This window comes from Moschus berezovskii, chromosome 22 (assembly GCF_049115385.1).
Source record: "Moschus berezovskii isolate FMDL1 chromosome 22, NW_MosBer_1.0, whole genome shotgun sequence".
NCBI classification, from domain to species: Eukaryota; Metazoa; Chordata; class Mammalia; order Artiodactyla; family Moschidae; genus Moschus; species Moschus berezovskii.
In genome coordinates this window covers 27,238,602-27,250,987 of record NC_142481.1, presented here as the reverse complement: position 1 = coordinate 27,250,987, position 12,386 = coordinate 27,238,602, and the positions used below count along the sequence as shown (strand labels likewise).

At 47.3% G+C, this 12,386-nt stretch overlaps 1 protein-coding gene across 1 annotated transcript in view; it reads left to right on the top strand.

The window, feature by feature from the left end:
* Window positions 1–11,007: 11,007 nt before the first annotated feature.
* CDH1 (cadherin 1) overlaps window positions 11,008–12,386 on the top strand; it is a 79,054-nt gene continuing 77,675 nt past the window's right edge. The window contains exons 1-2 of the mRNA XM_055412437.2: window positions 11,008–11,172; window positions 12,079–12,193. Coding sequence (XP_055268412.1) covers window positions 11,125–11,172; window positions 12,079–12,193 — 163 coding nt within the window. The 5' untranslated portion in view covers window positions 11,008–11,124. The remainder of the gene's footprint in view (window positions 11,173–12,078; window positions 12,194–12,386) is intronic.

Below are 12,386 nucleotides of genomic sequence, written 5' to 3'. Positions count from 1 at the left end.
AATGTGAGACTAGAAAGAGCTCTCTCTCCACATGGACAGGTCCCTGGCTTGGAGAGGAGGGATGGGGCCTTCTGTGCTTGAAGGTGGGAGGCAGGAGCCACAGGTCTGTGGAGCGTTATTTTGAGGTTCTGTATTCTCTAGCTCTTCTGTAGCACCTTATCTTTTTATTTTATTTCTTTATTGTAGCACCTTATCTTGAGAGACCAGCTACAGAGGTATTTGTGCCAAGAGGGGGCACCCAGCCAGCTATGGAACCCCGAAGCTGTGGGCTCCCCCTCTCTCAGTGAACCAAGCGATCCTGCTGCTCATGTACTCAGGGATTCAGGGATTCCACCCAGTGAAAACCCCGCCCTTGAGGTTCGTGAATGTGGAAATAATAATAGTTAATGTTTACTTAGAACTTCCTGCCTTCCACCTTTACCTAGGTTATTTCACCCAATTCCCACAGCCACCCAACAAGCCAGGTGCTACTATTGATAGTATTCCCATTTATGCAGATAAGGAAATTGAGGTCCAAAGTGTTTTAAGTAACTCATTCAAAGGTTTAGAGCCAGCAGAGGGAAGAGCAGGATTCAGACCCAGGCAGAGAGGCACTAACATCTGTCCTGGGAAACATTTTGCCTTACTGGTCTTGGAGCCAGAGCACCCAACTGAGGCCTGCTTCTGCCATGACCTCACTGTTCATCTTTCTGAACATCAGTTGCCTCCACTGCAAAATGGGGAGAATACCTTTTGCTCTGTGGGCAAGTTGGAGGACCATATGGTTCGATCCAGGACCCAGCTCTCATTATTACCCCTACCCGGCCCCTCATGTACTGGAAGCTCCACCCTGGCTAAAAAACCAGTAAAAGTGAAACTGTTAGTTGCTCAGTCATGTCTGTCTCTTTGTGACCCCAAGGACTGTAGCCTGCCAGGATCCTGTGTCCATGGAATTCTCCAGGCAAGAATACTAGAGTGGGTTGCCATGCCCTTCTCCAGATTCCTGACTCAGGGATCAAACCCCAGTCTTCTACATTGCAGGCAGATTCTTGACTATCTGAGCCACCAGGGAAGTCCAAAAAAACAGTATTTGCCACCCGGGAGTCTGAAATGTCAGGTCAATTTGACAGGCCATTTCTTGCTATATTAAGCAAGGTTTACCTCTTATTTCAAATAGCACCTGGAAATAAAAGGCTGCCCTGATCTCAGTAGTACAGCATGGAGATGAAAAGGCTTTGAACCCATCAAATTCCAGCTCTGTCAGTTAACATGTCACCTTGGGCAGACCTCTTTATTTCTTGAGCTTCTACTTCCAAATGCATAAAATGGGTGTAGTGAGAGCCCCCAACGCGCTGTATGTTGACTGATACTACTTAGAATATCGTGAGTTCTGAAGAATGGTAGCTGTCACTTTTCTTACACACTGTATTATAATTACTGGCATTTAGCACGATACTGGTAACTAGTTAGCATTCAAATAATATTGAATAAATAAGTGAATGAATGTTCACCTGTCTGCATCTCTCACCTTTTGAGTTTCCTAAGGGCGGGAATCATATTTTGTTTATATCTGTGCCCTCACTGTTGAGCAGACTAGTTGGCACATGGGAGTCCTTAATAAATGTTTGTTGTTTTCCCTAATGGTATAATAGATGTGGGCAGCCATCCTCCATGGTGCTAAAACCATAAGGTGAAAGGCTGATGGAGGATGTGATAACAGAAGGATCAGCTGACAGCAGCTGAATCTCGGTATCCTAAAAGTGAGTCAGCCAATTTCTTGCTTCTTGATATGAGGCTGTAGGGAGGACTCCATACCAGTTATGAAATATTTTTGCCTAAAAAAAATTGAATCTGACTTAAAGCTCTAGATATGAGTACCAGTTTCAATGACATATGGGAGAGAGGGATATCATGAGGATGCATTCAGCCAAATATAAAAATGCAAGACCTCTAACAGGACAAATGACCTGGTATCTTAAAAAATAAATGCCACTTTTAAAAACAAACAAACTCTGTAAATCTGGAATTACATCAAAACAGAAACAAGCAAACAAAGAATAATCTGGAATTACATCAGAACAGAAGCAAACAAACAAAAAAGAATCTCTTCATTTCTTGATTGTGTTTATGGTTTCAGAGTATTTGTATATGCCAAAACATCAAATTGTTTACTGAAATACATACAGTCAATTATACTTCAAAAAAGCTGGACAAAAAGGATGGGGAGACTTTCACAAAGATAAAGAGTTGCAAGGGACATACAGCCCAATGTAAAGTGTGACTCTTGCTTGAATTCTGATACAAAAATATTGTAGGGACTTCCCTAGTGGTCCGGTGGCTAAGACTCCATGCTCCCAATGCAGGGCACCTGGAGTTTGATCTCGGGTCAGGGGACTAGATCCCACCTGCTGCAATTAAGAGTTTGCATGGGGCTTCCCTGGTGGCTGAAAAAATTGATGCTTTTGAACTGTGGTGTTGGAGAAGACTCTTGAGAGTCTCTTGGACTGCAAAGAGATCTAACCAGTCCTTCCTAAAGGAAATCAGTCCTGAATATTCATTGGAAGGACTGATGCTGAAACTGAAACTCCAATATTTTGGCCACCTGATGCAAAGAACTGACTCTTTGGAAAAGACCCTGATGCTGGGAAAGATTGAAGGTGGGATGAGTAGGGTATGACAGTGGATGAGATGGTTGGATGGCATCACTGACTCAATGGACATGAGATTGAGTGAGCTCCGGGAGTTGGTGATGGACAGGGAGGCCTGGTGTGCTGCAGTCCATGGGGTTGCAAAGAGTTGGACATGACTGAGCGATTGAACTGAACTCCTTGGTGGCTCAGTGGTAAAAAATTCACCTGCAAGGCAGGAGACATTAGTTCGATCCTTGGGTTGGAAAGCTCCCCTGGAGAAGGAAATGGCAACCCACTCAAGTATTCTTGCCTGGGAAATGCTATGGACAGAGGAGCCTGGCGTGGTATAGCCCACAGGGTCACAAAAGAGTTGGACACGCCTTAACAACTAAACAACTGTGCCACAAATAAAGGTCTTGAGTGCCCCAACTAAGACCTGGTGTAGCCAAATAAGTAAATAAATATATTTTCTTAAGTTGTTAAAAAAAATATTTTTTAGCCTTTGGACAATTTTGAGGAATTATTGGGAATTTTATCAGGCATTACAACTTAATTAGATGATGGTCATGTTCTCAGAGATGAAGACTGAAATATTTATGGGGGAAATTATGTTTTCTGGGATTTGCTTTAAAATATTCTGCAAAAATAAAAATGCAGGGGTACATACCTATTGGAATGCCCAAAATGTCTGGAATACTAACACCGCCAAGTGCTGGTGAGGATGTGGCACAGTGGGAACTCTCATTCACTGCCAGTGGGAATACAAAATGATGCAGCCACTTTGGAAGCCAGTGTGGCCATTTTTTTTTTTTTCAAAACTGAACAAATATTTACCATATAACCAGCAGCCATGCTCCTTGGTATTTACCCAAAGGAGTTGAAAACTTACGTCCACACAGAAAACTGCACATAGATGTCTATAGCAGCTTTATTCATAATTGCCAAAACTTGGAAGCAAGCAAGATCCCCTTCAGTAAGTGAATGGATAAGAAAATCATGGTACATCATGACAATAGAATATTCAGTTCCGTTCAGTTCAGTCGCTCAGTTGTGTCCGACTCTCTGCGACCCCATGAATCACAGCACGCCAGGCCTCCCTGTCCATCACCAACTCCCAGAGTTCACTCAAACTCATGTCCATCGAGTCGGTGATGCCATCCAGCCATCTCATTCTCTGTTGTCCCCGTCTCCTCCCACCCCCAATCCCTCCCAGCATCAGACTCTTTTCCAGTGAGTCAACTCGTCACATGAGGTGGCCAAAGTATTGCAGTTTCAGCTTTAGCATCAGTCCTTCCAATGAACACCCAGGATTGATCTCCTTTAGAATGGACTGGTTGGATCTCCTTGCAGTCCAAGGGACTCTCAAGAGTCTTCTCCAGCACCACAGTTCAAAAGCATCAATTCTTCGGCGATCAGCTTTCTTCACAGTCCAACTCTCACATCCATACATGACCACGGGTAAAACCATAGCCTTGACTAGACGGACCTTGGTTGGCAAAGTAATGTCTCTGCTTTTTAATATGCTATCTAGGTTGGTCATAACTTTCCTTCCAAGGAGTAAGTGTCTTTTAATTTCCTGGCTGCAATCAGCATCTGCAGTCATTTTGGAGCCCAAAAAAATAAAGTCTGACACTGTTTCCACTGTTTCCCCATCTATTTCCCATGAAGTGATGGGACCAGATGCCATGATCTTCGTTTTCTGAATGTTGAACTTCAAGCCAACCTTTTCACTCTCCTCTTTCACTTTCATCAAGAGACTCTTGAGTTCTTCTTCACTTTCTGCCATAAGGATGGTGTCATCTACATATCTGAGGTTATTGATATTTCTCCTGGCAATCTTGATTCCAGCTTGTGCTTCTTCCAGCCCAGCGTTCCTCATGATGTACTCTGCATATAAGTTAAATAAACAGGGTGACAATATACAGCCTTGACGCACTCCCTTTCCTATTTGGAACCAGTCTGTTGTTCCATGTCCAGTTCTAACTGTTGCTTCCTGACCTGCATACAGGTTTCTCAAGAGGCAGGTCAGGTGGTCTGGTATTCCCATCTCTTTCAGAATATTCCACAGTTTATTGTGATCCACACAGTCAAAGGCTTTGGCATAGTCAATGAAGCAGAAATAGATGTTTTTCTGGAACTCTCTTGCTTTCTCCATGATCCAGCGGATGTTGGCGATTTGATCTCTGGTGCCTCTGCCTTTTCTAAAACCTGCTTGTTTCAGTGCTAAAAAAATAAATTTGCTATCAAGCCAGGAAAAGCCATGGAACAACCTTGAATACATATCACTCAGTAAAAGAAGCCAGTGTGAAGGTTTTTATACTTTGTGATTCCCACTACATGACATTCTGGAAAATGCAAAACTTTGGAGACTGTAAAAAGATCAGTAGTTGACCGGAGTTGGGAGGAGGGAGGGATGAGCAGGCAGGCAGGGCACAGTGGATTTTTAGGGCAGTTCATCATCTGGTGAAGAATCCCCCTGCAATGCAGGAGACCTGGGTTTGATCCTTGAGTTGGGGAGATTCCCTGGAGAAGGGAAAGGCTACCCACTCCGGTATTCTGGCCTGGAGAATCCCATGGACTCTACAGTCCATGGGGTCACAAAGAGTCGGACATGACTGAGTGACTTTCACACACACATCAGTTTTAATGAATGCACTGTTATTGTAGGGGTTGTTGATGGGGAGGCTATGCATGTGGGGAGGAGGTATTTGGGAAATCTCTGTATCTTCTACTCAAATTTGCTGTGAACTGAAAACTACTTTTTAAAAAACAGTCTTAATTTTTTTTCAATTTTAAATGTATTTCTTTTTTTTAACTGACGAATAATTGCTTTACAGAACTGCCTTGGTTTCTGCCAAGCATCAACATGAATCAGCCATAGGTATACATATGTCCATCCCTCTTGAACCTCCCTCCCACCTTCCTTCCCATTCCACCCCTCTTGGTTGTCACAGAGCCCTGGTTTGAGTTCCCTGAGTCATACAGCAAATTCCCATAAGAAATAGTCTTTTAATTTTCTTTTTAAACTCAAGGATGAAATTATGAAACAAGGTTTAATACAATGTTCACATGTTATAAAATTATATAAATTGCAAAAAAAAATGACTTTTGGAGCTGGATGATGGATACATGGTGTTTTATTATACTATATGCTGACGTGCATTATACTATTTTCCTTGTGTTTGAAATAAAAATGTTTTTTTGTAGACTGAGCTGGAAGGGGTGGCACCCCTATCAGTTACCACATTTTAACAGAAGACTGAAGTGGGATATCCAGTTTTTTCCCCCTGCCTGCCAGCAGGCAGCCCAGCAGAGGTGTCAGGAGACCCAGGAAGAGCTGGTATGGAGGCTTCTCTTCCCACTCAATGGGGAACCTGATCCAGCTGCAGTTCCCAGCAATTCCATCTTCCCTGGGGTTCCTCCCCAGTGGGCTAGGGGGTTGGGCTCCTCTTGGCAGAGGCCAGGGGAGAGGTGCCCCTCCCAGTTTGAGTGCCATTATCACCACCCCTTTGCCAGAAGATGAAAGGGGCAGGACTGCCTGGGGAGTTAATCTTTAGCCTCCAGACTGACCAGTTGCCAAGACACCCAGGAACTGAACGTCCTCCGAGACACACCCTGCAGGCACTAAGGAAATCTGATGTTGGTCTTGCCAACCATGAAAACCTGGTTAGCACCAGCAGTAGTAGGGTCTGTTGTCCGTCTGGGGTGGTACCTGCAAGGCCTCAGTCAACATTTGCTTTCCTGGTTAATGCCTGAAATTCTACCATTTACATTGGACCGGCCTTCAGAGAGACTTTGACTCCAAGATTTTGATTTTTCTTCCCCAAAGTTGCGAAGCTAATGAACGCCATGGACCTTACCTCCTGCACCAAAAGATTTCCTAACAATCTCAGGGGTTTCAGGACCTCTCACCCCATGGCGCCCACCCACAGACACCAGGTAAAGAACACTGGGCAGAGTTTACTAACTATTTTCAAAGTTTTCCTGGCTTTGAAAGAATTATATCCCAGTGGTTTCTTTAAAATGTGAATGACTCTGGGAAGCTCTAAATGACTAAACAGCCCCCATGAAAGAGATTTTCCCAGGAGAGGTCAGGGATACCTAAGAGATAAACAGCCTGGGGGTGAGGCGTCTCCATGGAGGCTCACAGTTTTTCCTGGAAGCTAGAGGGGAATGCGGGCTTCCCTTGTGGCTCAGACGTAAAGCGTCTGCCTGCAATGCAGGAGACCTGGGTTTGATCCCTGGGTCGGGAAGATCCCCTGGAGAAAGAAATGGCAAACCACTCCAGTACTCTTGCCTGGAGAATTCCATGGATGGAGGAGGAGCCTGGTAGGCTACAGTCCATGGGATCGCAAAGAGCCAGACACGACTGAGCAACTTCGTTGGTGAGAGGGGAATGCATTGAGCCTAGAGAGCTAATAGCTGACTTCACTAGCACTTCCAAGAACCTGTGAATTAAGTGCTACCAACATCCCCATTTTATGGATGAGGAAACTGAGACTGGACATGCTACCCAGCTAGTGGCAGAGCAGGAATTTGAAGCCTCCGTCAGCCTGAGGTCAGGCAGCAGAGGCTCACCTTCGCTCATTTGAGCCTCACAATGAGGTATCCTTTTTTGATGGAAGAAGACATTGAGGCAGTTCACGGAGGGCCACACAATGCCCTGTCTCCACAGGGACACCTATGGGTCCCCTGTTCACCCTGGCTCATCTTGGACAGCTGAGAGCAGGCAGCCCACTCCCTGGAGCTTGGAGAAGGGCTTGCCGAGAAGTCTGAAGCAAGCTCATGCCCAACCTGTCCTCACTGCCTCTAATTGTTCTCTAAAATCCTTTATATTGAATTATCAGAGTTTAATGGAGGAGTCGATGAGAGCCGCTGTGGAGTTGCAAGGCCAGGGCTTGCTGAGAGGAGGAAAGCAAAGCCTTAAAGGCTCCCTGGGACAAGTGATGGTATAAAATATGAATTTTTACATAACTGAGGGAAAAAAAAAATAAACGGATGAGCCACCCCATGGGGGAAACGCCTCTCTGTATTTCCATTATCTTGGTTAATGTGCAGTCCTGCTGGAGCCCCAGTGGGAAAGGAAATATTGGAGCCTTTATCCTCCAAACCTCTTGGTGGGTTAAGAGGCACAAATCCAAATGGCCTGGGCGTGTGCTCAGAAACCCATTAAAATGGACGGGACAGTTGGGGGCTAGGGAGCTATACTGACCTGAAACAATGTCTTGATTTGAGACAGTGCCTCTTCTCTGGGGTGAGAAAGTAGCCGCAGTGGGCTCAGATTCAGCTTTAACTCTGGGTGAAATATTCTAAACATGGTCTTCCCCATGAGCATAGGGGATACGGGCTGGTTCTTTCTAGTGAACAACCTCCACACTCAGCACTGACTGAGCAGTTGCTACCAGGTGCCAAGTACTCTGCTTAGTGATTTTCTTTCTTAAAAAAATATTATTCAGCCTTCTATAATATTTTTTATAATTTTATTATTATTATTATTATTATTATTTTGGCTGTGCTGGGTCTTCGTTGCTTTTCTCCAGTTGTGCTGAATGGGGGCTACTTCTAGTTGTGGGGCTCGGACTTCTCTTGGCGGTGGCTTCTCTTATTGCAGAGCACAGGCTCTAGGATGCGCAGACGTCAGCAGATGCGGCTCCATGACTCTAGAGCATAGGCTCAGTAGTTGTGGCCCACAGGGCTTAGTTGCTCCGAGGCACGTGGGATCTTCCCAGATCAAGGATCGAACCTGTGTCTCCTGTGATGGCAGGCAGATTCTTTACCACTGAGCCACCAGGAAAGCCCCAGTGATTTTCTTATATTAGCTCCTAAGGACCCATTTCATCTGAAAATACTGACTTGCCCAAAGTCATATAGCTTCACACTATAGTTTTTGTTATTGTTGTTGTTATTGTATTTTTCCAGCTTTGTGTATTTGTGTGTTAGATGCTCAATTGTGTCCAACTTTTTTTGTGACTTCATGGACTGCAGCCCACCAGGCTCCTCTGTCCATGGGATTTCCCAGGCAAGAATACTGGAGTGGGTTGCCATTCTCTTTTCCAGGGTATCTTCCTGACCCAGGGATTGAACCCAGGTCTCTGGGTCTCCAGCAATGCAGGCAGATTCTTTACCACCTGAGCCACCAGGGAAACCCATTTCCAGCTTTGAGTAAGTGAGTGAAAGTCACTCAGTCGTGTCCGACTCTTTGCAACCCCACGAACTATACAGTCCATGGAATTCTCCAGACCAGAATACTGGAGTAGGTAGCCTTTCCCTTCCCCAGGGGATCTTCCCAACTCAGGAATTGAACCCAGGTCTCCTGCATTGCAGGCAGATTCTTAACCAGCTGAGCCACAAGGGAAGCCCAAGAATACTGGAGTGGGTAGCCTGTCCCTTCTCCAGCATTTCCAGCTTTATTGTGATATAATTGACATATAATATTGTATAAATTTATCAGAAATAAAATGTTGATTTGACACATATATTGCAAAATGATTACTACGATAATAACTAACACTTAGCTAGTTCAGTTCAGTTCAGTTCAGTCGCTTAGTCGTGTCCGACTCTTTGCGACCCCATGAACCACAGCACGCCAGGCCTCCCTGTCCATCACCAACTCCCGGAGTTCACTCAAACTCATGTCCATCGAGTCGGTGATGCCATCCAGCCATCTCATTCTCTGTCGTCCTCGTCTCCTCCTACCCCCAATCCCTCCCAGCATCAGCCTAGATAGCATATTAAAAAGCAGAGCCATTACTTTGCCAACCAAGGTCCGTCTAGTCAAGGCTATGGTTTTTCCCGTGGTCATGTATGGATGTGAGAGTTGGACTGTGAAGAAAGCTGATCGCCAAAGAATTGATGCTTTTGAACTGTGGTGCTGGAGAAGACTCTTGAGAGTCCCTTGGACTGCAAGGAGATCCAACCAGTCCATTCTAAAGGAGATCAATCCTGAGTGTTCTTTGGAAGGACTTATGCTAAAGCTGAAACACTTAGCTAACACATACCTAATTCATTGCTAACACCCCCATCATATCACATAATTACCATTTCTTTTTAAACACACTGTAGTTCTTTTTTTTTTTTTTTAAACACACTGTAGTTCTGATCATGCTTCAAGGGTAAAAGGAAAGATAATGTCCCTTACATGAGACATTGAAGCGAGTTATTCGCAAATGACAGGTTTGGCTGATCTCTGATGGATCTCTTCCTGTCAACATTAAAGGACAGATTGAAACCTGCAGCTCCAGCCGGAAGATTATGTGGGGCTACATGAGGTGAAGCCAACAGAAGAACAGGTGGTGGAGGTGGGTTCCAGTCTTCTATCTTTCAAAGTCGCTCAGTTGTGTCCCACTCTTTGCGACCCCATAGACTGTAGCCCACCAGGCTCCTCTGTCCATGGAGTTCTGTTGTCAGTACTGGAGTGGGTTGCTGTTCCCTTCTCCAGGAGATCTTCCCGATTGGGGGATCGAACCCAGGGTAAAAGGAAAGATAATGTCCCTTGTATGGGACATTGAAGCGAATTATTCTTGCAGACAGATTCTTTACCATCTGAGCTACCAGGGAAGCCCCCTACTACTTCCTGCTGCTGCTGCTAAGTCGCTTCAGTCGTGTCCGACTCTGTGCGACCCCAAAGACGGCAGCCCACCAGGTTCCCCCGTCCCTGGGATTCTCCAGGCAAGAACACTGGAGTGGGTTGCCATTTCCTTCTCCAACTACTACTTCCTAGTGGCCTCAAATTCTTTATGCCTGGGTTGTCCTTCTATTAAATGGGAATAATAGCACAACTCTTGTGTTGTTTTGAGATGAAATGAAATAAGATGGTTAATGTCAAATGCTTAGCACAGAACCTGGGCACAGTAACTTTTAATGCTCAGTATCAATCGTTATTAATTATTGTCCCTCACATCTGCATAGAGCTTTTGTGGTGCACGAAACATTGGTCTTAATTAATTGTATGACAACTTCACAACAACACAGGAAGGCGTTTGTGATTATTTAACCATTTAGTAGGTGAAGAAACTGAAGCTTTGAAAGGGAAGATTCTGCCCAGTGAACTGATTTGTCGATTCAAGAACCGATGGCGATCTGAAGTTTAAAAGACAGAAGTAGTTAAAGGGTAAAATCCTTTCTGGCCCCAGATATTAGTGAGCCACCGCGAGGCTGGTATTCAAACCTAATGGTAATAGGAATCGTGGAGCCCCTACCATTGCATTACTCTGACTACTCTCAGGTCACCCGGTCTGCTCGCGGCTCCGGGGCGGGATCGGGGGCGGAGCGTCCGCCCAAGTCCGCGGAGGAAGCGGAGGCCTTGCCGCGCCGCTCATTGGTTGCGGCCGGCAGGTGCATCCTCAGCCAATCCTGGTGCCGGGGGCGGGGCCGTCGAGGCTCACCTGGCTCCCGCGGCGCCCCGCAGCTCAGTGGCGTCCGGAGCCTCAGAGCACCTGTGAGTTCCAAGAAGTTCTGCCAGACTCTAGCCCGGCCCAGCTCAGCTAGATCTTACTCAGCCCCCGCCCGGCCTGCCATGGGCCCTCGGTGCCGCAACCTCTCTGCGCTCCTGCTGCTGCTGCAGGTACGTTGGGTCCCCTGGCTACGCGGGATGCCTTCCGGCCCCTTAAGCCGCGCCCCAGCCCTCAAACTCTCCTCTCTTCCTCTCCTGTCGTCCTGTGCTCCCTCTTATTCCAAAAAAGTTTGGGTCCAAAGGGCCTAAATAGCCCGGAAACTGCGCCGCGTTCAGGACTCCATGGGGAAGGGAGTGGGAGAGGCAGCCAGTGAGGGTGAAGGGCGAGCGCGGCTTTGCGGACGGCCTCCCGCAAATGCCAGAGGTGGGGGCGCGCCTCGCTGCAGCCTCCGGGTACTCGGGTGGGCGACGGGCGGGGAGTAGAGGGTATGGAGCAGGGTGGGCGTCGGGGTATGGGATGGGGAGCCCTGGTGTAAGTCCGGGCGGAGCCGGGAGTAGTGGGAACGAGGAAAGGAAAGCGGAACCAGTAGATAAAGACACCTGCCCTGTAAAGGGTAGTGAATAGGTATGCCCCCCACCCCCCCGGGATAAAAAAGGATGTAAAGAGGTTGGAGCGCCCGCGGTCTGAGGAACCGGACTTAGCAGTGCCAGCGGTCCCGGTACAGGGAGAGTGGAGTTGGGAAGAGTAAAGATGCCTCCAATGAAACTGAGAAGGAGACTGAAAGGAAAGGGGGGCTGAGGCTGGAGAAGGTGAGACAGCAGGCTTCCCTCCTAAGTCCTGGAGGCTTGGCGGCCACAGGTTTCCGAATGAAAGAGTTTGACGTGGCTGGCTGGCTGCTCTGGGAGGAATGGGGGGAAATGGGGGTGGGGGAAATGCGGGAGAATGGGGGTGGTGGTGGGGTGGTGGTGGGGTGTCCTGTGCCAGCAGAGAGGGAAGGGAGGCCCTGTTGGTTTCGGTGTGGGTAGGAGGGGACCGCCCCCAAGTCACCCCGGTTTCATACCTTTCCCCTACCCCAGGTCTCATCGTGGCTCTGCCAGGAGCTGGAGCCCTGCATTCCTGGCTTTGGCGCTGAGAGTTACACGTTCACCGTGCCCTGGCGGAACTTGGAGAGAGGGCGAGTCCTGGGCAGAGGTGAGGGCGCGCCGCCAGTGTCCCTGAGCCGGGTGGGGTGGAAGTGGGCAGGGTCGGAGAAATGGCGCTCCTACGCCCGGGGGCTGGCCTGGGCGAGCACCGTCTCTCCTGGCTCAGGTGACACCCTTTGTCGATACACAGATGCGGGGATCTAAACTTTTGCCAGGATAGAGCGTTGGGTTTGAGGGGCTGT